Genomic DNA, 27,381 nt, shown 5'->3' on the forward strand with positions numbered 1-27,381 from the left:
AAACAGGAAATCGCAGTGCTACTTTTAAACTATTTCAGAGGATAGGAAAATAAGAATACTTCCCATTATTTTATGAAGGAAGGATAATACTGGTACCAAAACTGATCAAGATCTACCCAATAAGTACCTCAGCTCAGTCTCACTTACTAATTGTTAATTTTGAGAGTTATAATGCTATTTTGGCTTATAGGAAAAGGTTCATACATTTTAGATTTTCATACTGAAGTATTCAGGGGCAGAATGTCATAATGACTTTTTTTTTAAAAAACATATACTTTATCTGTCATCATTTGCTTTAAAATACCTAAGCATTGAACATATATAACTATGGGTTTTTAGGTTCGCAGGTTGACCAGATCATCATCCTATTTTTAGCAGTTTCAAAGTCAGTCATGAAATACTTATTTGTAAACCTTTTATAGTGATTATTATGTTTGAAATTTCTAGGTATTTAACTTTAAATTGTTTTCTATATGTTTAAAATTTTTGAATATAGAAAACACTCAAGGAGATCATAAGCAATTGATATGGAAGGATTTTTTTTCAAGGCTTACAAATATGTCACTTTTATATCTGACTCAACATCTTTAAAGAAATGGACAATGACAAAAGAAGGACTTCTCAAAAAAATATGTAGGTGTTAAGAATTAATTTGAAAGGGAAATGAGATACTCTGAATAGGAGAATTAAAGAAAGAAGAAGTTACTTGCTTAGAGAAATTTAAAAAGCAAAATGAAAAATAGTCAAAGTGAGAATAGGATATTAGACAAAGACCAGAATATTACAGAATCTCAATTCAAACATTAATAAATGTGGTTTTTTTGCCTTTCACCATCATATCATTTCTTTCAATACCTTTTCCTACAATATATTTTATTAAGTATGTATTTATGCAGATTCATTTTTTTATGTAGCTGTCATATTGACCTCTTGAGCCCAGGAATAATGGCATGCTGCTTTCAGAAGCCTATAGGTCATCCTCCACAGATTTTCAGAAAAAGATCCCTCTCTGGTTCACTTGAATATTTGGATCTGTTCTTCCGTCTCAAATAGGAAGGTTGGATGTGTGATAAACTGTAACTTCTGTATTTGTTACCTTACTCTGCATCATGTGGCTGTTCCATAAATGATGAGTTGACTTACTGGTTCGTTGGTCATTTGGATGGGTTGATCACTAAAGAAAGTTGAAAAATGAGAAGTAGAAAAATTGGAAAGAAGAAGGTATAAAATTCAGAAAAGTAATTATTTAATTTGGCATAAGGTAGGAGGAAATGATTATATGAGAAATAAAAAGAGAAGGATCCAAGTTAGCTTAAGATACAAAGGAGAATGACTAAAACCTTGAAATGAATGAAAATTAAATGGGAGTGAGTGGGAAGTCGTATTTTCCCTTGTCTAGGAGGCATTGAATCACTATGTCAGAACGATTAGCAAGACAATATTTTTAAACTTGTTTTAAGTTTTTTCTGTAGGAGAAGCTGTTTCATATAATTGTAAAATAATGTCCTAAAGGTAAAAAGGAAAGGTAATGATGCTTTTCTTTTGGGGTGGGGGGGTTATTCCAGGCATAGCCCTTTTGTACCTGCAGCTGTATCGGGTCACATGTGACCAGACCTACCTGCTCCGATCCCTGGATTACATAAAGAGAACGCTTCGGAATCTGAATGGCCGTAGGGTCACCTTCCTCTGTGGAGATGCTGGGCCCCTTGCTGTAGGAGCTGTGGTCTATCATAAACTCAAAAGTGATTGCGAGTCCCAGGAATGCATCACAAAGTGAGTTTTTAAAACTGGAAATATTTTCTCCAGATTCTCAGTTGAAGGTCTTGCTGTAGAAAGATTCAAAAGGGAAATAATTTTTTAATTCATCTCCTATTGCAACAGGTCTCCCTAAGAAGTGACAAGTATTGTGTATTAATTTCAGCATAATGGTGGGATCATATGCTCCCTTTCTATCCAAGCATGTGTTTATTTTTGGGGGAATAAACATGTTTCTTTGTGTAATCGTTTTTCCTAAGTAATTTTTTGTTGCTTTCAGTGCATGAAAATTAGCTTATTTGCCTTAGTTTCACTATAACTGATTCTTAGTTTCAACCTTTAAGTAACTGATTAGATGCTAATTTGGAACATCCATATATCTATGTATGCTAATTATGGAACAATTAGAGTGTAAACTTTTATTGCATCTATTGGTTTAGATTCTTTCTTGAAGAAGCAGGAGTCAGGATTCACTCCCAGGGCCTGGTAGAGTGGCTGGTACATACTAGTCAGTTAATGTTTGTTGAAGGGTGGAATGACTCATGCTAATTCCCAAGCATTGGCTACATTTTAGTACCATTTTCATTTAGATTTTAAATTACTTCCTTCTAATTTTGGATTTCAAAATTGAATATCTTCTCTTACATGGTTTAAAATAAATATAAAGGTAGAAATTTTTAACAGAAAGATGTTTTGTTATTTTTACATCTGCGAGAGATTAATGAAGTGGATAAGTTGTGGGTTTTTTCTCAGGGCTTTGTCTTGTATTTTATGAAATCGGTTTTAAATTAAACATAAATAACAAGTAATTCATAAAGTGATGGAGTTTCATGAAGAGGTATTTTAGACATTCTCTGGGAAAACAATTTTTCTTGTTGGGTAGACTTTTGCAGCTCCAGAGAACCGTTGTGTGCCGAGATTCAGACATTCCTGATGAGCTGCTTTACGGACGGGCAGGTTATCTGTATGCGTTGCTCTACCTGAACACAGAGATCGGTCCGGGCACCGTGTGTGAGTCGGCTGTTAAAGAGGTATTGTGGGATTACTGACAGCTATGAGTGTCCTCTCATCTCTACCATTTGATCCTATCTGTTAGCTTTGAGTTATAGTGGTGGCTAGACTCTGCTTCTAGGTAGCAGTAATTTCTTAAAGTGTCTCATAAAATTAATAACTCCCTCCTATTTCTCTTTCTAGGAATATTTTTTAAAAATCTTACTTCTCATAGGCCTGTATTGATTCATTTGTTTTTACTGGAACCAAACAACAGTAGCTTCAAAAAGATAGAATGTTTACTTCTCTTTCATGAGGTGTCTGAACTGGTAGGCAGTCCAGGCAGATATGGCTAGGGACCCAGGTTCTTCTCTCTTGTTCTACCATGTCCTAGGAGCGTGCCCTTATTTGCATGACCAAAGCAAGTTGAGCACTCCAGCCCAGGAGACTGGTGAGGAAGTGGAAGATGAGCAGCCTCCTTTTTAAGGCCAAGAACTAGAAGTTGCCCACCTCACTTCTGCTCACATCTCACTTCCAAACAGTCAAATGGTTCTGTCCAGCTGTCTGTAGCTAGGAGGCCAGATACCCAGCTAAAACTTGGAACACTGTTACCAAAAGTGTGAGGGGAGAATGGATATGAGGAATTGGTGTCTTGGCCACTTGGTCATTCTGGATATGAAATTCTTCTTTCGATGTAACTAAAATCCTACACACTACAACAGACCTCATTTCATTAGCCTTTTGTAAATAAAGCCAATTCCTCCAGCCTTTCCTGAAAGATGTATTTGCCAGTCTTTCAGGGAAAACATTACAGCTACCAAGCAACTAAGTCTAGGATGGTTTTTATAGGAATTTTTTTTCTAGATTCTAGTAAACTGTTCATGCAGAGAACTTTTGATTTCTTGGTTCGACTTCTTCATGTTTTTTTCTACTCTGAGATTGTCTTCTGATTTCTCTCAGCCTGTATTTATTAATTTATAAAATAAAGATCACAGTGTTGGCTACTAACTGCTTAAAGATTTTCAGATTAAGTTACCTATCTGTCAGCTGTCTACTTTTATATATATAAAGACATGTTGTGGGCCGGCCCCGTGGCTTAGCGGTTAAGTGCGCGCGCTCCGCTGCTGGCGGCCCGGGTTCAGATCCCGGGCGCGCACCGACGCACCGCTTCTCTGGCCATGCTGAGGCTGCGTCCCACGTACAGCAACTAGAAGGATGTGCAACTATGACATACAACTATCAACTGGGGCTTTGGGGGAAAAATAAATAAATAAAATTATATAAAAAAAAAGACGTTAGTGTTAATTAGACTAAAACAGGATACAAGTAAGTTTTTTAGACTTATGCTGTCTCATTATCTCTGTAGGTAGTCAGTGCTATTATTGAATCGGGCAAGAACTTGTCAAGGGAAGAAAGGAAGACTGAGCGCTGTCCCCTCTTGTATCAGTGGCACAGAAAACAGTATGTTGGAGCAGCCCATGGCATGGCTGGAATCTACTACATGTTAATGCAGGTAAATAAGAATACTGTGAAATTCTAATAACAGTGACCACATTATAAAATATTACATCAAATAGGAAATGGGAACTGAAATTTTAGTACAAACCAAGCAACCTGAAATGAAATAAGAATCCTACTTTGAATCACAGATGCTTAAGCTCTGCTTCATGAACCCAAGTGGTGAACTGCTGAGAGCACATTCTGTATGCAATTTTGTACCACATTAGGTGTCTGTCACCCACACTTTTCTTCTGTCCATGTCCTCCTGCTGATTGAAGTGGTTACTGTTTTAATAGGGGAAAACCTTCAGGGCGCAGAAAGGGCCTCCAAAATCCATATTGGGGCAGAGATGTTTTCATATTCAGATACCCCTAACTTGTTATCTGTCATGTTCTGAATTTTTAACTAGTTTGTTGTTGTGGTTATGATCTTATCTCTCAATTATCCCTGACATCTACTGAATGAAGTACTGACTCTTCCATTAGGCAGGTGGAGATCCCGCCCCAGATATTGCTTCAAGCTGCTTCCAGCCTTAGGGCCTGTGGTTGCCTTCCCTGCTCTGTATGCAGCCTACTTTTGTTTTCAATTGAGCCTTTCTTTATTCTACCACACCCATAGCAGAGTAGTTAATTAACTTGGTCAAAATTACAAAGCTAGTAAGTCAAGGAGCATGGATTAGAATTTAGATCTGTTTGACTAAAAGGTCATATAGTCCTTTTATAAAGTTTTACTTCAAATTCCTTTTTTTTGTTTAACCTACTGCATCATGCTGCTACTCACTAAAGGAAAATAGGAAATTCATGTTTACACAGGACTAAAACCCCCTTTTCTGGTAATTAGTTGTCTTTGTTTATCATTGTAGAAAGTAAAACATGTATATATTCTAATTTGTGAATTTTCTTTATGCAGTCATGTGTTGCTCAGTGATGGGGATATGTTCTGAGAAATGCGTTATTGAGCGATTTCGTCCTTGTGTGAACATCATAGCTTATACAAACCTCAGTGGTCCAGCCCACTACACAGCTGGCTGTATGGTGCTGATCTTAGGGGACTGCTGTTGTACTTGGGGTCTGTGGTTGACCAAACATCACTGTGCAGCGCATGACTGTAGTGAAGACACACGTTGCTAAAATAACCAGAGTTCCTTATCTCACTTAAAAATGGCACTCTTATTCTGGACAGTTGGTAGATTGTGTGTATTCTCTATTTTCCCAGAAAAATGTTTTAACAGTAACTTGTGAACCATTTTTTTTTTAAGTGATAATACCCTTAGGGAAAACAATCATATGAGAACCACACCAATAAAAATGACCTAATTTAGATTTAGATATTTAGGTTAATTTTGTTAAATATGAGGGGTTTCCTTCAGAGAAACACAAATCATAAAGTTCTCCCCTTATCTGCTTTTAAAGTGAAGAACACAAACTATTTAGTAAGGATTCTATTTAGAAACTGATGTCAGTTTTATTTTGATGATCGCTAAGCGGTGGTGTGCTAGAGCTGGCTCACAAAAGCAGTTGTGCACACCTCTTCCCTGTACTGTGTTCCTGCCAGTCTGGCAGAGCAGCAGAGCGTTCCTCCCGGTCCTGCTCTATGGTTTCATTGGGAAGGCTGTCAGAACAATAGACACAAAAACTTTTAAAATATCACTTAAACACAGCTCGACTTTCATGATGGCAGAATAATGACAATTCTTCTCTTGAAAATCATCTCAAAACAGCAAAGAAAACAGAGCCAGCCCAGTGGCCTTGTGGTTCAAGTTTGGCATGCTCTTCTTCGGCAGCCTGGGTGCATTTCCCTCTCTTGGAACTACACCACTCGTCTGTCAGTAGCCATGCTGTGGTGGCGGCTCATGTAGAAGAACTAGCAGGACTTATAACTAGAATATACAACCGTGCACTGGGGCTTTGGGGAGAAACAACAACAAAGAAAACAGAAAACAGAAACCCAACTTTTTTGATGAAACCAGAAGACATCTGGAGCCCCCAAACTACAAATACATAGACTGAGAATAGATGAAAGAATGGCAGAGGAAGATCACACATAGATGCCTGAACAGGCGGGTGCCAGCAAGGGGAAGCCAGTTTGTCCTGCAGAACCATGGAACTCAGGAATTTAAAGCTCCATGTACTATCGAAGGCAGTGCCAGACGTGTTCATATGGGGGTGGGGTCTGGGCAGCAGGAGGGCTTCTTTGAAAATCTTTCTCCAGATCAGCTGGAGTGCTGTTAGTAAGTCCGCCCTGCACAGTGAGGTGACTGTTCCTCCTCTAACTCCTGCTGGAGACAAAAGGAAATGGTCTGGAGGAAATGAACCAACTGTTTTAACTCAAGAAAGCCAGGTGTAGAGGAGAAGTGAAGCATAGAACTAGAAACAGAGGCTTTGCATCGGTGTCCACATGGTAAATGGTGAGACCTCCTGCTGCCACAACCAGCCTCATGCACTACCGCTTTTCTCTCACCCCAAGTAGCAAGGCCACCTCTACTTCGAATAGGGGATTGAAGTCTCTTTTTTTTGGAGAAGCAGCTCAGATAAAAGATTTATGTGTATATAGACATTTGGATTTATATGTATATAGGCATTTGAAAATTAAAGCATTAAAAAAGTTAGCTAGCTATCCATGATAGCTAATTTTATGTGTTAACATGCAGGGCCACAGTGCCCAGATATGTGGTCAAACATTATTCTAGATGTTTCTGTGAGGGTAGTTTGGGTGAGATTTACGTTTAAATGGGTAAACTTTTAGTAAAGCAGTTTGCCCTCTGTAATGTGGGTGGGCCTCGTCTGATCAGTTGAAGGCCTATCCTTAGCAAGCGAGAATTCTCCAGCACGTGATGGCCTTCAGACTTCATCTGGAGCATCAAAAGAATTGAAACAAAAAAAAAGGTCTGTCAGGTCTTTAATAACTAGATAATTGAATCAATTCTAATTTCATGTGCTCCTCAGTATTCCAGGTAATTCCAAGCATCAGTTACCTGGAATTATTATATTAGCTGCAATACAGAGGTTTAAAAAAAGAACTTAAGGAAAAATAAATGAAATGTTTTATTTTTGTTTGTTTAAAGCCAGAAGCAAAAGTGGACCAAGAAACCTTGTCAGAAATGGTGAAACCTAGTATTGATTATATACGCCACAAAAGATTCAGATCTGGGAATTATCCGTCATCGTTAAGCAATGAAACAGATCGATTGGTCCATTGGTGCCACGGTGCCCCGGGTGTCATCCATATGCTTATGCAAGCTTACAAGGTCAGTACTTCATTGTGGATCGCAGGCACCCCGTGTTCAAGATCTCATTTTCACCACCAAGTTTTCGGTTTGATTTTGGCAAGCACTTTTGATTGCAAACTAAAAACCTTTTAGAATTAATGTTTTTCCAAAATAAATAGAAAGTCTCATTATTTCACTGTTCATCACCACTGTAGTTAGTGTTATAAGTGTACATGTGTGTGTTTAATAGTGGTTATATTCCTATGTAAAAGAAAACCTAGATGACAGCAGAGTAATGGTTTTCTAATTCTAATGAGTGACCAGTAAGGCAGTTGGCAGTATTAGACCCCAAATGCTTTTTTGTTTAACTTCATATCATTTTATTTTCTTGCTTGAATAGGGCTTTATTGCTGGATTATCATTATTATTATTATTACTATTATTATTTAAGAGCTTTTAAATGTGAGTTTAAAATTGTTATAAAATTATTCACAAGAGATAGGTGTGGCATTCACGTTTTTACATATAGGGTATTACAGGAAAATAGGCAGTGCCATCACTGATTAATTCTAGTAGACTCTAGATATATTTGGGCACAATATTAAGAATATTTGTTGATTTTTCTCCTGGACTAAGATTTATCATGTAAGTTGAAAACAAACAATGCTTCTTTCATAATTTTATTTTTATTTTAATGCATCTTTATTTGTAATATTTGATGTTGGTGATTGTTCCTCATATATCAAAGTATACAACTGGAACCACAATGATTGATAGGGATTTTGGCAAAGTCTCTTAGTTTTGCAGAAGTAGATGGAATTAATGGAGCAGAATTCATATTTCTACCTGACAATAACAAAAGAACGTCCCTGAATCAATTTTATTTTCCCTTTGTGACTATCATAAATTATTTTTAAAAATTGTCGGGGGGCCGGCCCCGTGGCTTAGCGGTTAAGTGCGCGCGCTCTGTTACTGGCGGCCCAGGTTCGGATCCCGGGCACTCACCGACACAGTGCTTCTCCGGCCATGCTGAGACCACGTCCCACGTACCGACTCTGAGCTAACATCTATTGCCAATCCTCCTCCTTTTGTTCCCCAAAGCCGCAGTAGATAGTTGTATGTCATAGTTGCACATCCTTCTAGTTGCTGTATGTGGGACGCGGCCTCAGCATGGCCGGAGAAGCGGTGGTGTGGCGGTGCGCGCCCGGGATCCGAACCCGGGCTGCCAGTAGCGGAGCACACGCGCTTAACCGCTAAACCACGGGGCCAGCCCTTCTCTCTCACTTTAAAGAGGATCAGCTATAGAGCTGAGCATTCCTGGTGGCTGATAATGAGGGTAGTTGGCTGCTGGGGGTCTTCCCCGCAGCCCCCATCCTCCGCTTCAGCAGCTGAGTCCTGTGGGCAGTAAGCGGGTGATCAGGAATCAGGGCTTCCAGCAGGGCCCTTCATCCTGTGTGGTTCCATTTCCAGTAGCCCTGTTGACCGTCGCCTCCATCTATTCCCTCCACGGCTGTCAGCCCGGTTGCGGACAACGCCACAGGTGTCTCAGGCCAGCTGCTGCCTGCAGGGCTTCTGCTCGCAGTGTTGTGTGAGTGCCTTTCCCTGCCCCACGAATTCCAAAACAGAAATTTCTCTGTTACAAAGCGTGGAGCCAAAGACATTAAGATCCTATATTTAATCACTAAAATTTAATTTTGTCCATTTACATCAAGATTCTCAAACCTGAAGACAGGGAAGAATATCAGAACCTTCTGGGACAGAAGACATCGGTGGTAATTTGAAAAAACATATATAATATAGTTTTACAGTTGGAAGTAAAAGTGTGTCATCATAGTATGTAAGTCAGTGAGTGGAGTGTGAAATTTGTGTTTGGCCAGGGCAGGGGGCAGAGTAGGGGGTGGAGGTGCAAAGCTGGAGAAACACGGCTCTAGACTATATTTTCTCTCTTTATTGTTAACTCAAATTAAGAGGGTCTGCATTCATTGACGGTGTCTCTTAAAATTAGGAAGTGTTTAAATTTTGTGTAATAACAAGCTTTCAACAGTTTCTCATGCTGGCATATAAAGTTGTAAGTTCTTCAAGAATGCTTATGAAGGCATAAGGTTTTCAAGTATTTTAAAAAATATTGATATCCTTCACAAATAAAACTATAAATTGAGTCCAGATTCATTGAATTTGTTTTCCCTTCCTGTAGATGCTAATCATGTATCAGTATTCAGTATACTCTCCTTTGTATGAACATGTATTATTTGTTAATTTAAAATTTTATATATATATATATAGTGTTTTAGGTGGTCTTGGGAAAAATGTCAAGATTTTAACAATATTCTGTACTGTATTAGGAATTTTGTTAATTGCAAATGACTTTCTAACAAATTGTATTTTTGGACCCCATAGCTGGAAACTATTTTGATGAGTAGTTGCAATCAGCTCTTGATTACCTATCAGTAAATTACAGGTAATGGTAACACATTCTGCCTTCCTCTAAACACACATTTGGGCCCTAGGGCATTAGCAGTTCACCTGGATTCAACCACTGTAAGCAAATGCTAACAGTGGTCAAATGAAATTGTATTTGGAAAGGTAAATGTGCTGCCCAAGAAAACCGTATAAGTCATACCAACATGCTATTGATGTAATCCTTTGATTCTGTGCATTTTAAATGTATGAAACAACCGCCCCATCCCCCACCTGCACCCACAAGCTTACTCTGAAAATCCCAGAATAGAGCTGTGTCAGAGATGCCTCCTGGTGGTCAGCTGCTGACTGCCCATCAGAAAATGTTTTCATGTAGATTATGTTCCAAAAGCTCATTTGTGAGTTGGTTATTTGAAACATGGCATGTCTTTCTAGGGGTGTGTATCAGAATCACCTGGAGAGATTTTTTCAAACTGTACTTTCTTTTCTTCTTCCTAAATATTCTGATTCGTTTCTAAGACTAAGCATCATTTACATAAATATACCACAATTTATCCATTTGTTTTTCGGTTGTTTCTGGCTTTTCACTATTATGAATAAGCTGCTATGAACATTCTTATACAGGTATTTTTGTAGACATATGTTTTTATTTCTTTTGGGGCAATACCTAGGAATGGAACTGCTGCATCAGAGGGTAGGTGTATGTTTTATAAGAAACTGACATACCTTTTCTTACAGTGGTTGTTCCATTTTACATTCCATCAACAGTGTAAGAGAGTTCTGGTTGCTCTGCATCTTTGCCAACACTTGGTGTTAAAAGTCTTTTTAATTTTATTCTGGTGGATATCTCATTGTGGTTTTAATTTGCATCTTCTTGATGGTTAATGATGTTGAGCAATTTTGCTTGTGTTTATGTTGACTGTCAGTTCATATCTTTTACCCACATTGTTTTATGCTTTTTTGTGTTTTTATTATTGAGTTGTAAGAATTCTTCATATGTTCTGGTATTAGCAGATATATGTTTTGCAAATAATTTCTCCCACTCTGTAGTTGGCCTAATCATATTCTTTATAGTATCTTTTGATGAATAGAGTTTTTAATTCTGATAAAGTCTATTTTATCAGATTTTTAAATGGTAATTGCTTTCTGTATCTTGTCTAAGAAATTTTACTTACCCCCAGGTTATACCAATAATATTCTCCTACAAGTTTCGTGTATTTAGATTTTATACTTAGAGCTATGATCTATCTCAAATTGAGGTTTTTTATTAAATGAGATAAGAAGTGCGGTTCTTCTTTTTTAACCATAGAGATATCTGATTGTTCCCACATCATTTGTTGGAAAGGCTTTTATTTCCCCCATTTGATTGATTTGATGCCGTTGTCAAAAATCGGATGACTTAAGGTCTGGCCCTGTGGCTTAGCGGTTAAGTGCGCGCGCTCTACTACTGGCAGCCCGGGTTCGGATCCCGGGCGCGCACCGATGCACCGCTTCTCCACCATGCTGAGGCTGCGTCCCACATACAGCAACTAGAAGGATGTGCAACTATGACATACAACTATCTACTGGGGCTTTGGGGGAAAAAAAAATGGAGGAGGACTGGCAATAGATGTTAGCTCAGAGCCGTTCTTCCTCAGCAAAAAGAGGAGGATTAGCACGGATGTTAGCTCAGGGCTGATCTTCCTCACAAAAAAAACAAAACAAAACAAAATCAGATGACCTAATAAGCAAGGGTTTATTTCTGGACTCTGTTCTGTTACTTTGAAATGTTTATCTATGGTTATGATACTATTCTGTTCTGATTACTCTAGCTTTATTGTAAGTTTTGAAGTCAAGTAATTTAAGACTTTCAACTTTGTTCTTTTTCAAAATTGTTTTGAATATTCTAGGTTCTTTGCATTTCCATACAGGTTTTAGAATCAGTTTGTCAACTTCTACAGGAGAAGCCTGTTGGAATTATGAGTGAGATTGCATTGAATCTGTATATCAGTTTTAGGAGAACTGACATCTTAATATTGAGCCTTCTTATCCACAAATATGGTATATATCTCTGTTTATTTACATTTTCTTTAATTTCCATCAGCAGTGTTTTATAGTTTTTGATGTCTTTATATTTACAGTGTGTCTCTTTATAGTTGGGACTTGTCTAATAAGTGTTACAGTGTAACACTCTCAGCCTTTAATTTGGAATGTTTAGCTCATATATATTTAATGTAATTATTTATATGGCTGGATTTAGCTCTGCCGTTTTTCCATTTGGCTTCTATTGGCTTCATTTTGGAATTTTTTTTCCTCTGTTTTTCCTTTCTTGCCTTTTTTAGGGAGGTAGGAGAGATTAATTGGATATTTTTTTAGAATTCCATTTTAATTTCTCTGTTGACTCTTCAATGTATCTATTTGTAGTTTTTTCAGTGGTTGCTATAGGGATTGCAGTATACATCCTTAACTTTTCATAGTCTACTTAGAGTTAACATCATACTGCTTCACATAAAATGTAAGAAAGTAGTAAGTGTATAGTTCCTTTTACTCCAGTTCTTTGCACTATCTGTGGTACATGTCAACAAATGTTATAAACCCCCAATATAATGTTATAATTTTTGCTTTTTAAATAGTCCTGTGTATTTTAAAGATATTGACAAAAAATTAGTTTTGATATTTATCTATAGATTTCCCATTCAGTGTTCTTCATTCCTTCCTGAAGATCTTGATTTTTATCTGGTATTATTCTCCTCTGCCTGAAGAACTTCCTTTATAAAGCGTTTTTTCTAGTCCAGGTTTGGTGACAACAAATTGACTTTCGTTTATGTTAAACTTTTCTTTATTTCACTTTTATTCTTTAAAGTTATTTTTGCTGGATATAGAATTATAGGTTGACAGTCTTGTTTTCCTTTCAGTCCTTTAAAGATACTGTTCCATTGTGTTCTGGCCTCCCTTGTTTCTGATGAGAAGTTAGTCATTCTTTATCTTGTTCTCTCATATGTAGTGTGTATTTTTTTCTGGAAGCTTTCAAGATTTCCTCTTAATTTTTGGTTTTCAATTCTTTTTCATATGCCTATGTGTATCTGTTTGTATTTATCCTGCTTGAGATCCCTTAAGCCCCTTAAACTTATAATTGTATGTCTTTAACTACATTTGGTAGATGTTTGGCATTTATTTTCTAATAGACCTCTGAAACTTTTATTTATTTTTCTTTTCTGTAATTCACATTGGATAATTTCTGTTCATCTAGCTTCATATTCACTAATGATTTCTTCTCTCAAGTCCAATCTGCTATTAAACCTACCCAGTAAATTTTTTATTTCACCTACTGATGTTTTTCCATTTCTAGAGTATCTGCTTGTTTCTTTTTCATAGTGCCATTTCCTTTGAGAGTTCCAAACTGTTCACTGATTATCAGTATAGTTTCCTTTTCATTCTTAAAGATTTTTAGTAACTGTCTAAAATCCTTGTCTGTCTTCAGCCTTTGAGTCGTCTCAGCATCAGCCCATTTTGTCACATGAGCAGACAGGTTCAGAGAAGTTACAGCGACGTACTCAAAGTCGCACCGTTAGTTGTCGTGGAAGAGGGAATCAACCCAGTCTTCTGACTCCAGATCCTTAAGTTTTCATCTGCATTGCACTCTCTCTTCAAACTGTTTGTCATGACACTTCCCAGGGAAATTTACCATTTGAGAGAAGTAGTGTGGATAAGTAAATGGGTTTTCTGGCCAAGTTATAATTGCTACAGTGTGGAGAAGAGGAGTCTATGATTGAATCTCGGAGCTTTTTTCTGTAATCTTTAAATTCTCAAGTGTCTCACTATTAAAAGTAGCTCAGCACTTAAAGCATGCATGTATGTGATGGTGGGGGTGGGGTGGATGTGCTACTGGTGCAGGGGAATTGAGAGTGGAGGTGGCATTATGGGCACACCTTTAACAGCCTCAGTCTTACAGGGGATCAGGGACTGCAGGAAGCAAATCTAATTGATTTCCCTTTCAACCCTCACACACCCCTGGGCTACCACCAGAAAAGACCAAATCGGGTGTCTTTAGGCCTGGCTTTCCTCTCAGTATAATTTCAGGACAGAGCCACTAAAACAATTGCTTTTCAGCTATTAGCTTTGACCAAATATTTCTTTCCTTTTTTTTTTTTTTTTAAGGAAGATTGGCCCTGTGCTAACATCTGTTGCCAATCTTCCTCTTTTTCTTTTCCCCCCCAAAGCCCCAGTACATAGTTGTGTATCATAGTTGTAGAGTTGTAGCTTTTCTATGTGGGACGCCACCCCAGCATGGCTTGATGAGCGGTGAGTAGGTCTGTGCCCAGGATTCGAACTGGTGAACCCTGGGCTGCCAAAGCAGAACACGGGAACCCAACCGCTGCACCATCTTGACCAAATATTTCTTTAGGATAAGAAAAGTTGTTTCCATTTATAATTCATTTTAAGAGGCTTAAGATGCAAATGACAGGGTAAAGTATTTGTGCTGGCATGATAACATGGAAAGAATAAGAGTTAATGATTCTGAGGAGTGCTTAGCACTTACTGTGTGCCAGTCACCGTGCTAAGATCTTGTGTATTCTTATTTTAATACCCACAAGCCACTGAGATGAAGAAATAGTATCCTTTTGTAGTTGAGAAAACTAAGATGTAAGAAGTTAAGTGACTTATCCAAAACCAACACAGTTAAAAGGTGACAGAGCTGAGATTCTAACTTAGGCAGTCTGACCCAGAGCCCACATTTCAGTTGCTTTCATGACTAAGAGTCTTGCTTCTGACACTGTGAGTAGATTCTACATCAGGAGAATGACTGAAATGCAAATGTGCCCCTTTTTCCCCTTCTTCTGCCCACTACAGACACTGATTGTAGTTCAGGCCTTTTTCTTTTTTTTTCCTGCAGTCTCAGAGCCTTCTCAACTGGGTGCCCAGGAGGTCACTACATATTAGTCACAAGAAGATGAATCCTATTTGTCACCCCCAAGGACATCATTGCTAATGACCTTTTTGACTCTAATTCATTGTCCAAAACTCATTTGCACTAGAATGGAGTGAATTAAGCAGGTGGAGATTACTCATAACAAATTCTGAGGAAAGGACCAGGGAAACAAAATACATGAAATGTGAAAAGAAAGAGAAGAATATTTAAAAGGGAATGTGAGGAGGTGAAACAGACAGCTTCCTCTTGCCAGGCGTTTGCCTTTCCTGAGCTCACATACAAACTGCTCAGTGGAGGCAGTGCCATTAAGTTCTGCAACCCAGGCCTGCCTGCTCCTGAGGCTTTGGGAAGCTCTGTGCAGACTTCCTTGTGATGGGTGCCAGGTCCTTGGGGTCTTGTTGACATGTGGCTGACCTGGGACGTGGAATATTCTTGTCCTAGATGACAGGACATTGTGGAATCATCATTCCCTTGACTGCATCCTACAAGAGCAGAAGTTTTAGAGCTGCAGGTTGTGTGTGCCGGGAAGCACAGAATGGTTTATTTGGTTTATCATCTTACCAAAGAGATCTGGTAGCTTTCATTTTAATTTTTTGAACTAAATTTTAGAATTAGTTTTGTAAAACCACGAACTAGGAGAGCAGAATAGATGGACAGATTGAGATTGTAAGGTACTGGAGTGTGGGGTTGCTTGTGTGTGTGTTTGTTTTTTACCCCCAATGCATTTCAGGTTTCATAATGCCATGCAATTTTCTAACCAGAAAGGAAAAATACTTTGCTAACTCTTCATTGAAAATATCCTTTTAAGACTGCCTTGTTTTTCATCACCCAGGTTTTTAAGGAGGAGAAGTACTTGAAAGATGCCATGGAGTGCAGTGATGTGATTTGGCAGCGAGGCTTGCTGCGGAAGGGCTACGGGATCTGCCACGGGACTGCTGGAAATGGCTACTCTTTCCTGTCCCTTTACCATCTCACACAGGATAGAAAGTACCTGTACCGGGCTTGCAAGGTGAGGACGCCTCTATCCAGACAACTGCTGAACACTCCAGAACACGCACAAAGTCCAAAAATACAGCTTCACTCCTTTTCCTCACCTGTTTCTCCAAATGCTGCAATTTCTTCTGTTTCTTCCGGCACAGCCTTGTCCCTGGCCTCCCTGTGCCACAGTGATCCCGTCTATAAAATGGGGCGAGAGATGGAACTGAGTTGAGGACACAAGTTCCGGAGTCACACCACCTCATTAGGGTTCCTCTTGTGCAATTTATTAGCTTTGTGACTTTGGGTATGTTTCTCCTTCAAGCCTTGGTTTCCTCATCCGTAAAAATAGGGGAGAAATACTACCCATCTCCTAAATCTGTTCCAAGAAGAATTAATTGAGATAACGTGCAGATGGTCTACAGTTGCCCTCCAGCAGTTTCCCATTGCACTGCGTATACAACCCACGCTCCTCCCCCGAGTTCACAGAGCCCTGTGCGCGTGGCCCTCCCCTGCCTCTCTACCTGCATCACCTCAACACACCCTGCTTTGGAGCCCACCACACTCCACGCTACAGCCACGCTGCCCCCACCTCTCCACAGAGTGGAGCGTGCCATACTGTCCCCTTTGAACCTTTCCTTTTTTTGCTTTTATAAATGTATATTTTATTATATCTGATGTATACAACTGCATATATTTTATGTAAAGTATACAAATTAAACATACAAATCCCTCCATAATCTAGTTTCATCCCTGAGTTTCCATTTGGTTGAAATTGTACATTTCTTTTTCTTTTTTAATTGAGGTCATAGTAGTTTATAACATTGTGAATTTCAGTTGTACGTTATTGTGTGTTACCGTAGCTATGCGCCCCTTCACCCCTTGTGCCCACCCCCCACACCCCTTTCCCTGGTAATCACCAAACTGTTCTCTCTTGTCTCCGAGTTGTTTATCTTCCACATATGAGTGAAATCATATGGTGTTTGGCTTTCTCTGTCTGGCTTATTTCGCTTAACATAATACCCTCCTGGTCCATCCATGTTGTTGCAAATGGGATGATTTTGTCTTTTTTTGTAGCTGAGTAGTATTCCATTATATATATACCACATCTTCTTTATCCAATCATCAGTGGATGGGCACTTGGGTTGCTTCCACATCTTGGCTGTAGTGAATAATGCTGAAATGAACACAGGGGTGCATAAACTTCTTTGGATTGTTGATTTCACGTTCTTTGGATTAAATACCTGGTTGATTTCAAGTTCTTTGGATTAAATACTAGGTCATATGGTATTCCTATTTTTAATTTTTTGAGGAATCTCCATACCGTTTTCCATAGAAGCTGCACCAGTTTGCATTCCCACCAGCAGTGAATGAGGGTTCCCTTTTTTCCACAACCTCTCCAACGTTTGTTATTTTTTGTCTTGGTGATTATAGTCGTTCTAACAGGTGTAAGGTGATATCTTAGTGTAGTTTTGATTTGCATTTCCTGGATAATCAGTGATGTTGAACATCTTTTCATGTGCCTATTGGCCATCTGTAAATCTTCTTTGGAAAAATGTCTGTTCATATCCTCTGCCCATTTTGTGATCAGGTTGTTGTTTTTTGTTGTGGTTCAGTTGTGTGACTTCTTGATATATTATGGAGATTAACCCCTTGTCGCATATGTGATATGCAAATATTTTCTCCCAGCTGGTGGGTGTCTTTTCATTTTGATCCTGGTTTTCTTTGCCTTCCAGAAGCTCTTTAGTCTGATGAAGTCCCACTAGTTTACTTTTTCTTTTGTTTCTCTTGTCTGAGTAGACATGGAATTAGAAAAGATACCTCTATGACCAATGTCAAAGAGGGTACTGCCTTTATTTTCTTCTAGGAGTTTTATGATTTCAGGTCTTACCTTCAAGTCTTTGATCCATTTTGAGTTAACTTTTGTGTATGGCGAAAGAAGTTGGTCTACTTTCATTCTTTTGCATGTGGCTGTCCAGTTTTCCCAGCACCATTTATTGAAGAGACTTTCCTTTCTCCATTGATATTCTTAGCTCCTTTGTTGAAGGTTAGCTGAGCGTAGATGTATGGTTTTATTTCTGGGCTTTCAGTTCTGTTCCACTGATCTGTGTGTCTGTTTTTGTACCAGTGCAATGCTGTTTTAATTATTATAGCTTTGTAGTGTATTTTGAAGTCAGGGATTGTGATGCCTCCAGCTTTGTTCTTTTTTTTCAGGATTGTTCTGGCTATTCAGGGTCTTTTGTTGCCCCATATGAATTTTAGTATTCTTTGTTCTATTTCCGTGAAGAATGTCATTGGGATTCTGATTGGGATTGCACTGAATCTGTAGATTGCTTTATGTAGTATGGACATTTTAATTATGTTTCTTCTGCCAATCCATGTGCATGGGATATCTTTCCATTTCTTTATGTCATCATCAATTTCTTTGAATAATGTCTTATAGTTTTCATTGTATAGGTCTTTTACCTCCTTGGTTAAATTTATTCCTAGATATTTTATTCTTTTTGTTGTGATTGTAAATGGGATTGTATTCTTGAGTTCTTTTTCTGTTAGCTCATTGTTAGAGTATAGAAATGCAACTGATTTTTGTAAGTTGATTTTGTACCCTGCAACTTTGCTGTAGTTGTTGATTATTTCTAATAGTTTTCCTATGAATTCATTCGAGTTTTCTAATATAACATCATGTTGTGTGCAAACAGCTAGAGTTTCACTTCTTCATTGCCTATTTGGATTCCTTTTATCCCTTTTTCTTGTCTAATTGCTCTGGCCAAAACCTCTAGTACTGTGTTGAATAAGAGTGGTGAGAGTGGGCATCCTTGTCTTGTTCCTGTTCTCAGAGGAATGGCTTTCAGTTTTTCCCCGTTGAGTATGATGTTGGCTGTGGGTTTGTCATGTATGGCCTTTATTATGTTGAGGTACTTTCCTTCTGTACCCATTTTATTGAGAGTTTTTATCAGAAATCGATGTTTGATCTTGTCAGATGCTTTCTCTGCATCTATTGAAATAATCATGTGGTTTTTATTCCTCATTTTCTTAATGTGGTGTATCACATTGATTGATTTGCGGATATTGAACTATACTGTGTCCCTGGTATAAATCCCACTTGATCATGGTGTATGATCTTTTTAATGTATTTCTGTATTCGGTTTGCCAATATTCTGTTGAGGATTTTTGCATCTGTATTCATCAGCAATATTGGCCTGAAGTTTTCCTTCTTTATATTGTCCTTGTCTGGCTTTGGTATCAGGGTGATGTTGGCCTTGTAGAACGTGTTAGGAAGTGTTCCATCCTCTATTCTTTGGAATAGTTTGAGAAGGATAGGTATTAAATCTTCTTTGAATGTTTGGTAAAATTCTTTGGAGAAGCCGTGTGGTCCTGGACTTTTATTTTTTGGGAGATTTTTGATTACTGTTTCATTCTCTTTACTTGTGAGTGGTCTATTCAGCTTCTCTATTTCTTCTTGATTCAGTTTTAGGAAGTTGTATGAGTCCAAGAATTTATCCATTTCTTCTAGATTATCCAATTTGTTGGCATATAGTTTTTCATAGTATTCTCTTATAATCCTTTGTATTTATGTGGTATCCATTGTATTTTCTCGTCTTTCATTTCTAATTTTATTTATTTGAGCCTTCTCTCTTTTTATTTTAGTGAGTCTTACTAAGAGTTTGTCAATTTTGTTTATCTTTTCAAAGAACCAGCTCTTTGTTTCATTGATCCTTTCTATTGTTTCTTGGTTTCAATTTAATTTATTTCTACTCTAATTTTTATTATTTCCCTCCTTCTGCTGACTTTGAGCTTTGTTTGTTCTTTTTCTAGTTCTGTTAGGTGTAGTTTAATATTGCTTATTTGAGATTTTTCTTGTTTGTTAAGGTGGGCCTATATTGCTATGACTTTCCCTCTTAGAACCGCTTTAGCTGCATCCCATATGAGTTGGTATGGTGTATTTTCATTTTCGTTTGCCTCCCGCTATTTTTTGATTTCTTCTTTAATTTTTTCAATGATCCATTGGGTTGTTCAGTAGCATATTGTTTAGTCTCCACATCTTTGTCACTTTCCCAGCTTTTTTCTTGTAGTTTTTTTCTAGTTTTATATCATTATGGTCAAAAAAATGCTTGTTATGATTTCAGTCTTCTTAAATTTGTTGAGGCTTGCCTTGTTTCCCAACATATGGTTTGTCCTTGAGAATGTTCCATGTGCGCTTGAGAAGACATGTATTCTGCTGTGTTTGGATGGAGTGCTCTGTATACATCTATTATGTCCATCTGGTCTAGTTTTTCCATTTAAGTCCACTATTTCCTTGTTGACTTTCTGTCTGGATGATCTATCCATTGATGTAAGTGGGGTATTAAGGTCCCCTGCTGTTATTGTGTTGTTGTTAATATCGCCTTTTAGGTTTGTTAATGGTTGCTGTATGTACTTTGGTGCTCCTGTGTTGGGTGCGTGTATATTTATAAGTGATATGTCTTCTTGGTGGAGCATCCCTTTTATCATTATATATTGCCCCCTCTTTGTCTCTCATTACCTGTTTTATCTTGAAGTCTACTTTGATATAAGTATGGCAACACCTGCTTTCTTTTGTTTGCCATTAGCTTGGAGTATCATCTTCCATCCTTCACTCTGAGCCTGTGTTTGTTTTTAGAGCTGAGATGTGCTTCCTGGAGGCAGCAGTTGGTTGGGTCTTGTTTTTTAATCCATCCCGCCATCCAGCCACTCTTTTTAATCCATCCACTCTTTGTCTTTTGATTGGAAAATTCAATCCATTTACATTTACAGTGATTGTTGATATATTGAGGGCTTAATGCTGCCATTTTATTGCTCATTTTCCAGTTCTTCTGCATTTCCTTTGTTTCTTGTCCCGTGTTTTGGACTACCAATTCAGTTTGATACTTCTGTACGATGGTTTTCTTAGATTTCTCTTTATTTATCATTTGTGTCTCTGTTCAGATTATTTGTTTAGTGGTTACCATGAGGTTTGTATAAAACATCTCATTGATGTGATAGTCCATTTTCTGATGGCCTCTTATTTCCTTAGACTAAGTCAATTGTATCCCTTTCCTTTTCCTCTTCTAAGTTATTATTGTCACAATTTATTCCATCTTGTATTGTGAGTTTGTGTTTAAAGTGATGAGGTTATATTTATTTTTTGTGTTTTCCTTCCCTTAATCTTTGATGTTATAATTGTTTGCTAACCTATTGTGGTAGAGAGCTGCAATTTTTCTGATCTTGTCTACCGGTTTTTCTCCTTGCTCAAGACTTTGTATCCCCTTTCTTTTTTTTTTTTTCCCCCCAAATATGAGGGCCTTCTTCAGCATTTCTTGTAGTGGGGGCCTTGTGGTGATGAACTCCTTTAGCTTTTGTTTATCTGGGGAAGTTTCTATTTCTCCATTATATCTGAAGAATATATTCTCTGAATAGAGTATTCTTGGCTGAAAGTTTTTGTCTTTCAGAATTTTTAATATATCATTCCACTCTCTCCTAGCCTATACGGTTTCTACTGAGAAATCTGCTGAAAGCCTGATAAGCCTTTGTTGTTACTTTCTTCTGCCTTGCTGCCCTTAATATTTTTTCTTCGTCATTGACCTTTGTCAGCTTTACTACTATATGCCTTGGAGAAGATCTTTTTACGTTGATATAGTTAGGAGATCTGTTGGTTTCATTCACTTGTATTTCCAGCTCATTCTCCAGATTTTTGAAGTTCTCAGCTGTTATTTCTTTGGACATGCTCTCTGCTCCTTTTTCCCTCTCTTCACCCTCCGGAATACCCATAATCCTTATGTTGCATTTCCTAATTGAGTCGGATATTTCTCAGAGAATTTCTTCATTTCTTTTTAGTCTTAGTTCTCTCTCTGCCTCCATCTGGAGCATTTCTGTATTTCTATCCTCCAGATTGCTAATTCTGTCTTCCATTGTCAGTTCTGTTATTATAAGACTCAAGATTTTTTATCTCCTCCATTGTGTTTTTCATCTTCAACTTTTCTAATTGGTTTTTCTTTATAGTTTCAGTCTCTTTTGTGAAGAAGTTCCTGATTTTATCAAAGTGTTTATCTGTATTTTCTTGTAACTTGTTGAGCTTTTTTATGATAGCTAGTTTGAATTCTCTGTTGTTTAGATTATAAATTTCTGTGCCTTCAGGATTGATTTCTGGGTGCTTGTCGTTTTCCTTCTGGTCTGGAGATTTAATATATTTTTTCATACTGTTTGACGGCATGGATTTGTGCCCCTGCATAGTGATAGTACCTGGTCGCAGCTTCCACCTGCCACCACTGGGTGGGGGTCAGGAGCTGTGTATTCTGAGTCCGCTGTGATCCCTGGTCTCTGTAGCTGCTGGTTTTCTAAGGAATGTGCGGGTGCTCTGGCCAACCAGCTGAGCTGGAGTGTTGGGCAGGGAGACAGGCACCTTCTTTCACCTGCCTGATCCTGGGGGCTTCTTGCTCTTCCTTCGCTATCTGCTCTCCTGGGGTGCTGGCTGGCTGAAGACATCCCTGCAATAGTTCACTCACCTCTGTGTGGGGCTTTCCCCCAGGCTGTGAGGGAACTTGGAGAGCAACAGTGTTCCCATGGAGGGCTGCCCCTCCCCTCTCTTCTTGCAGAGCCACACGTCGTCCCAGGGTTGCTGTCTGGGAGGGAGAGGAGCTCTCCTTACTTCCTTCCACTTCCTCTGGAGGGTCCAGCACCTCCACCTTCAGATGTAAGGCTGCATGGGGTCTCTCAGACATCTTTTGTGTTGTGTAAATGTCCTCTGTTGGCATATGAATGTCCTTTTTGTTGTATCTTAGGGAGGAGAGTCTAAGGGGAGAGCTAACTCTACCATGATGCTGGTGTCACCCTGAAATTCCCCTTTGAACCTTTTATTAGCTGTTTTCCTCCATCAAGAATGCCCTTCCTCTGAAATTTATATGGAGACTCCTTGCCATTCTAATATCAGCTTATGTGATGTACTTAGAGAGGCCCTCTGAAATTTCCCAAGTGAAAGAATCACTCAGTCATTCATTTTTTATTTCTGCTTGATTCTTGAGCGTGTTGCATCAGTAGGATGTAAGCTCCATGATCTTATTTGTCTAGGTCACTACCCTACACCAGTGCCCAGCACCAAGTAGAAACTTAATAAATGTGCATTGAATGTGTGAAAATGAATAGCACAGAGCAAGACTCAGTAAATGTTTGCTAGTGTTTTTATTACCATACACATTTCACAAAATATAGTTATACAGACACAGAGAAAAGATTGGAAGAAAATACACCAAAATGTTTACAATGGCTCTTGATAATGGAGGCATTATTGACGACTTATTCTTTATATTTTTTAGACAGTGAACATCTGTTACTATTATGAAACCTTTTCTCAACCAAATAGAATAAATTCTTTCCCTGTCTCAGGGAATAGAACCCTGAGACACATACACATGCCTGCTGTAGTACCTAGACTCATAAAGAGGTACATGCGGATGTTGTGGGGCACGTCAAGAGTGCCTAATGAGAATGTTTCTGTGGGGTCAGGGTGACATCCAGGCCAAGACCTAAAGGATAACTAGAAATTTAGCAAATAGGGATGGATAAAACTGTTAAAAGGAGAGGAAACTGCTTGTCTCAAGGCCTGGAGGTATGAGGTACCCATCCAGACTGTATGAGGTTCATGTGGCCGAAGCAGAGCAGGAGATGGTCAGAGAGGTTAGGAACAGCCCAATTTGATAATTATCAGAGTAGATGGTTAAGTAAGTATGGGGAATTGGGAAAGACTTTTGGAGGGTGAGACACAGCTAGTTTTTTAAAGATGAAGAGTTTTTCAGGTGGACGGGAAGGGGTAGCCTGGGGAGAGGAGGACATTCCTGATAGGAGGATAGTTCCTGCACAGCTCCAGAGGCATGGAACAGCTCCCTGACCCTGAATGTGTGCACACCTCAGTGTTGAGGGAGTGCAGAGGGCAAAAGGTAAAGTCAGACAGGTGGGCAGAGGCCAAAGGAGGTTATTCAACCTGGAGTTGTCAACCTGGTTACACCTTAGAACCACAGGAGAACTTTCAAAGATGCTTGGAACCACCCCAGACCACGTCAGTTAGGGGCCAGCCTTCACAGGTTGTTCTCATAACCAGCCCGTGTGAGTGCTGATCTGGAAGGGTGTGTAAGCCATGGTCAGACTCCTCCTTAGAAAGAGTGCTGGGTCACGGGAAAGAATGAGAGCGAGGTTAGGTTTCTTCAAATTGTTTAGTAATTAATGCAAGAAATGTTGAGTTATGAACCAAAGCATTGGCTGTGATAGTAAAGAGGAGAGATTTGGAAACTCTTAGGATGTTGAGCGCACAGTATTTAGTGGAGTTTTTTCACTGTGGAGAAGATGGAAATACCTGAATGTCTCCCTGTTGTCTGACTAAGAAAACGAGATAGATGGTACATCTAATACGCTAGGAGAGTGAGCAGATTTAGAGGGTAGAAAACAGAATAAGTTTTATTTTATGTGTGCTGGACTTGATATTCCTTCTGTTTATTACTGATGATTCTTTGTATACAAATGACAAAGATTAAATTAGCTTAAGCAAAAAAGAGAATTTTATTATAATGATATAAAAAACCCATTGAAGAGGCTTAAGAAGGACAGGTCAGGGAGCTCAAAGGAAACTGCTGAGAGCGCTGAGGTGGCGGGAGTTTTAAAGATGAGGAAGGTGGTCTGGCCGCAGTGCTTCAGGCCGTGGAGTGGACAGGGAGCTGTGGGGAGAGAGCAAAAGTGACAAGTGCAGGTTGCGTTCCCCAGAATGGCGCTAAGAGTGGCTGGGACCGGGTGAAGCTGAGTGGTTTCCTGCTGAGGCCAGAGAACAAGCCAGGGGGAGCCAGCAGATGATTCTGAAGTTCTGAAGCAGTTTCAGAGCCAGGGTTTTTAATCTGGGTAGAGCAAGCATTTCAGGTTGCTTCAGGAAGGATCACCTGAAAAGGCAGGAGGCAGGTGCCTAGAAAAAACAGAAGGGATCCGGCCCCGTGGCTTAGCAGTTAAGTGCGCGCGCTCCACTACTGGCGGCCCGGGTTCGGATCCGGGTGCGCACCGACGCACCACTTCTCTGGCCATGCTGAGGCCGCGTCCCACATACAGCAACTAGAAGGATGTGCAACTATGCTATACAACTATCTATTGGGGCTTTGGGGAAAAAAATGGAGGAGGATTGGCAATAGATGTTAGCTCAGAGCCTGTCTTCCTCAGCAAAACGAGGAGGATTAGCATGGATGTTAGCTCAGGGCTGATCTTCCTCACAAAAAAGAAAAAAAAAAGAAAAGACAAAAAGTTGTTAGTTTTCTACTTCATTCTTCCCTACAACCTCCTGAGGTAGATGCCACCTTACAGGTGAGGAAGGAGGCATAGAGAAATGATATAACTTGCCAGGTTTCTCCCATCTGAGAACGGGTGTCTGGAGTCCAGCCCAGAGCCCGTGCTCCTAACTTCTCTACTGCCCAAAATCTTCTTTTTCTGATTCTTGGTGACGTCTATGCAGTGTCTTATTTGTTGCCTTTTCACCAAGTGAAATCTCCACTCTTAAAAAGAAATACCTTTCTTCTTAGTTTGCAGAGTGGTGTCTAGAATATGGAGCACACGGGTGTCGCGTTCCTGACAGACCCTATTCTCTCTTTGAAGGTAAGAGTGAGGAGACAAGTCCAGTGTAAGTATCTGAGAGAGTGTCTCTGGGCTCATGCCTCTTGGGACTAGCACTATTCCCTTCACTCTTCCTGGAGTCCTGACTCCACAGCTCTCAAATAACGGTGAGCAAAGTCGTTTACTGCTGAAAATTGTATTTTGTCTTTACCTTACCTATTTTGTGCTCTTGTGAATGTCTTCCAAGTGTTTTAGATCTTCTGTGAAGTATATATGCAGATAGGACATAGAATGTTTGCTACTCAGTAAATGGAAGAAATAGTGAGTTTACTCTCTGCATTTCATCAGTAACATTGTGTCTATAATATTGATCTATTCACAGGAAACCTAGTTATTTATTTAAATATACTTAATTATTTAAGTTATAGAAAGAAGTATGAATAACTAATATTAGTAATTAGAAATATTAGTAGTTAAAAAAATGAGAATATTGAAGAAAGTTCTGAAAAACAAGAGCAATGACAGCAAATACATTAACAGTCTGCTGCAGGCACAATCTATAGAATATAATTCAGGAAAACAAAATAGAAGTCCTGGAAAGAGACTCATGTATTTTTTACATTGTGTGTGTGTGTGTGTGTGTGTATGAACTGGATAATTTGTAACATGAGCCACAAAAATCAAAGGGCAAAGATTAAATGATGTGAGGATAAATTGATGATAACTTTTAATTACTTTAGAGCCATATCTTATTACTAATTCCAAAATAAACTTAAGATTGAATATTTTTTGTTTAAAAAATTGATTGTTTAATCAAATAATAGATGGGTGTTGAATTTAGTCAAATGCTTTTTCTGCCTCAGTTGATAAGATCATGTGATTTTTTTCCTTCTCTAGTCTATTAATATTGTGGATTACATTGGTTGATTTTCAAATATTAAGCCAGTGTTGCATCTCTAGAATAAATCTCACTTGGTCATGGTATACAGTTCTTTTTATATGTTATAGAATTTTATTTACTAATGTTTTGTTGAGGATTTTTGCATTTGTATTCATGAGGAATACTGGCCTGTAGTTTTCCTTTTTGTACTGTCGTTGGTTTTGGTGTCAGGGTAATACTGACCTAATAAACTGTATTGAGAGGTATCCTCTCCTCTTCTGTTTTCTGTAACAGACTGTACGTTAATTGGTGTTAGTTCCAATTTAAATGCTGTGTAGAATTCTCCAGTGAAAGCTTCTGGCCCTAGAAGTTTCTTTTTTGGGAGTTTTAAACTTATAAATTTAATTTGTTTAATAATTTATAGGGCTGTTCAAGTTATCTATTTCATATTCGGTGAGTTTTGTAGTTTGTATTTTTGAGATATTGGTCCATTTCACCTATGGTGTCACATTTATGTGTGTATAGCTGTGGTAGTATTGCCTTATTACCCTTTTGATGTCTGAATTGTCTGTAGTGATATGCCCTGTTTTATTTCTTAATTTATTTTTTAATCACATAGTAGAAATATAAGCAGAAAATAGAGCATTTGTCATTATCTTTTGCAGAACAAGATCTTTCTAATATTCAAAGAAATCATAATGAAAAAATATTTCTCAGAATAAAAATTTTAGTCTTTTATATCATAAAAATGCAGTGTGTTTGCATCAGATATGAGTTAATACCTGAACTCTAAATGGAGTTCATTCAAAAATTCAAGTTTATAATGGCAACTTCAAAGCCCCATTAGGTCAAAATCTTTGAATGTCCAGCTACCTAAAGGCTAGGAAGTCATTAGATTCATCTGCCCTCCTGTGCCTCACAGGGGCTGTTAGTAGGCACTAAGTGGATTCTTGTCGCGTGGTGGAGAGTAGCTGTACTAAGTGCCCGTGTGGAGGCCACTAGGTGGGCAGGGTTGCTGACGCCTGTGACCCCTCCTGCAAGATCTCTCTCCTCCCAAGTGCTCCAGCCAGGTGGACCTGCTGCCCCACCCCACCACACAAGAAAACAGGGGTCATTTCAGCATGGCCTGCTCTAGGGTCCCCCTCAAGGGTATAGGGTCACTCCTATCTCTAA

At 38.8% G+C, this 27,381-nt stretch overlaps 1 protein-coding gene across 3 annotated transcripts in view; it reads left to right on the forward strand.

Annotated features, from left to right (window-relative positions):
* Nucleotides 1-27,381, forward strand: part of LANCL2 (LanC like glutathione S-transferase 2) — an 82,223-nt gene that overhangs the window by 51,190 nt on the left and 3,652 nt on the right. The window contains exons 3-9 of one of the 3 annotated variants that reach the window (XM_058534828.1): nt 1,566-1,773; nt 2,639-2,786; nt 4,112-4,258; nt 7,310-7,492; nt 9,166-9,225; nt 15,613-15,789; nt 25,298-25,370. In XM_058534828.1, coding sequence (XP_058390811.1) covers nt 1,566-1,773; nt 2,639-2,786; nt 4,112-4,258; nt 7,310-7,492; nt 9,166-9,225; nt 15,613-15,789; nt 25,298-25,370 — 996 coding nt within the window. The remainder of the gene's footprint in view (nt 1-1,565; nt 1,774-2,638; nt 2,787-4,111; nt 4,259-7,309; nt 7,493-9,165; nt 9,226-15,612; nt 15,790-25,297; nt 25,371-27,381) is intronic. The other 2 variants (XM_058534829.1, XM_058534830.1) reach the window with 2 other exon arrangements.

This window comes from Diceros bicornis, chromosome 41, assembly GCF_020826845.1.
Source record: "Diceros bicornis minor isolate mBicDic1 chromosome 41, mDicBic1.mat.cur, whole genome shotgun sequence".
Classification (NCBI taxonomy): domain Eukaryota; kingdom Metazoa; phylum Chordata; class Mammalia; order Perissodactyla; family Rhinocerotidae; genus Diceros; species Diceros bicornis.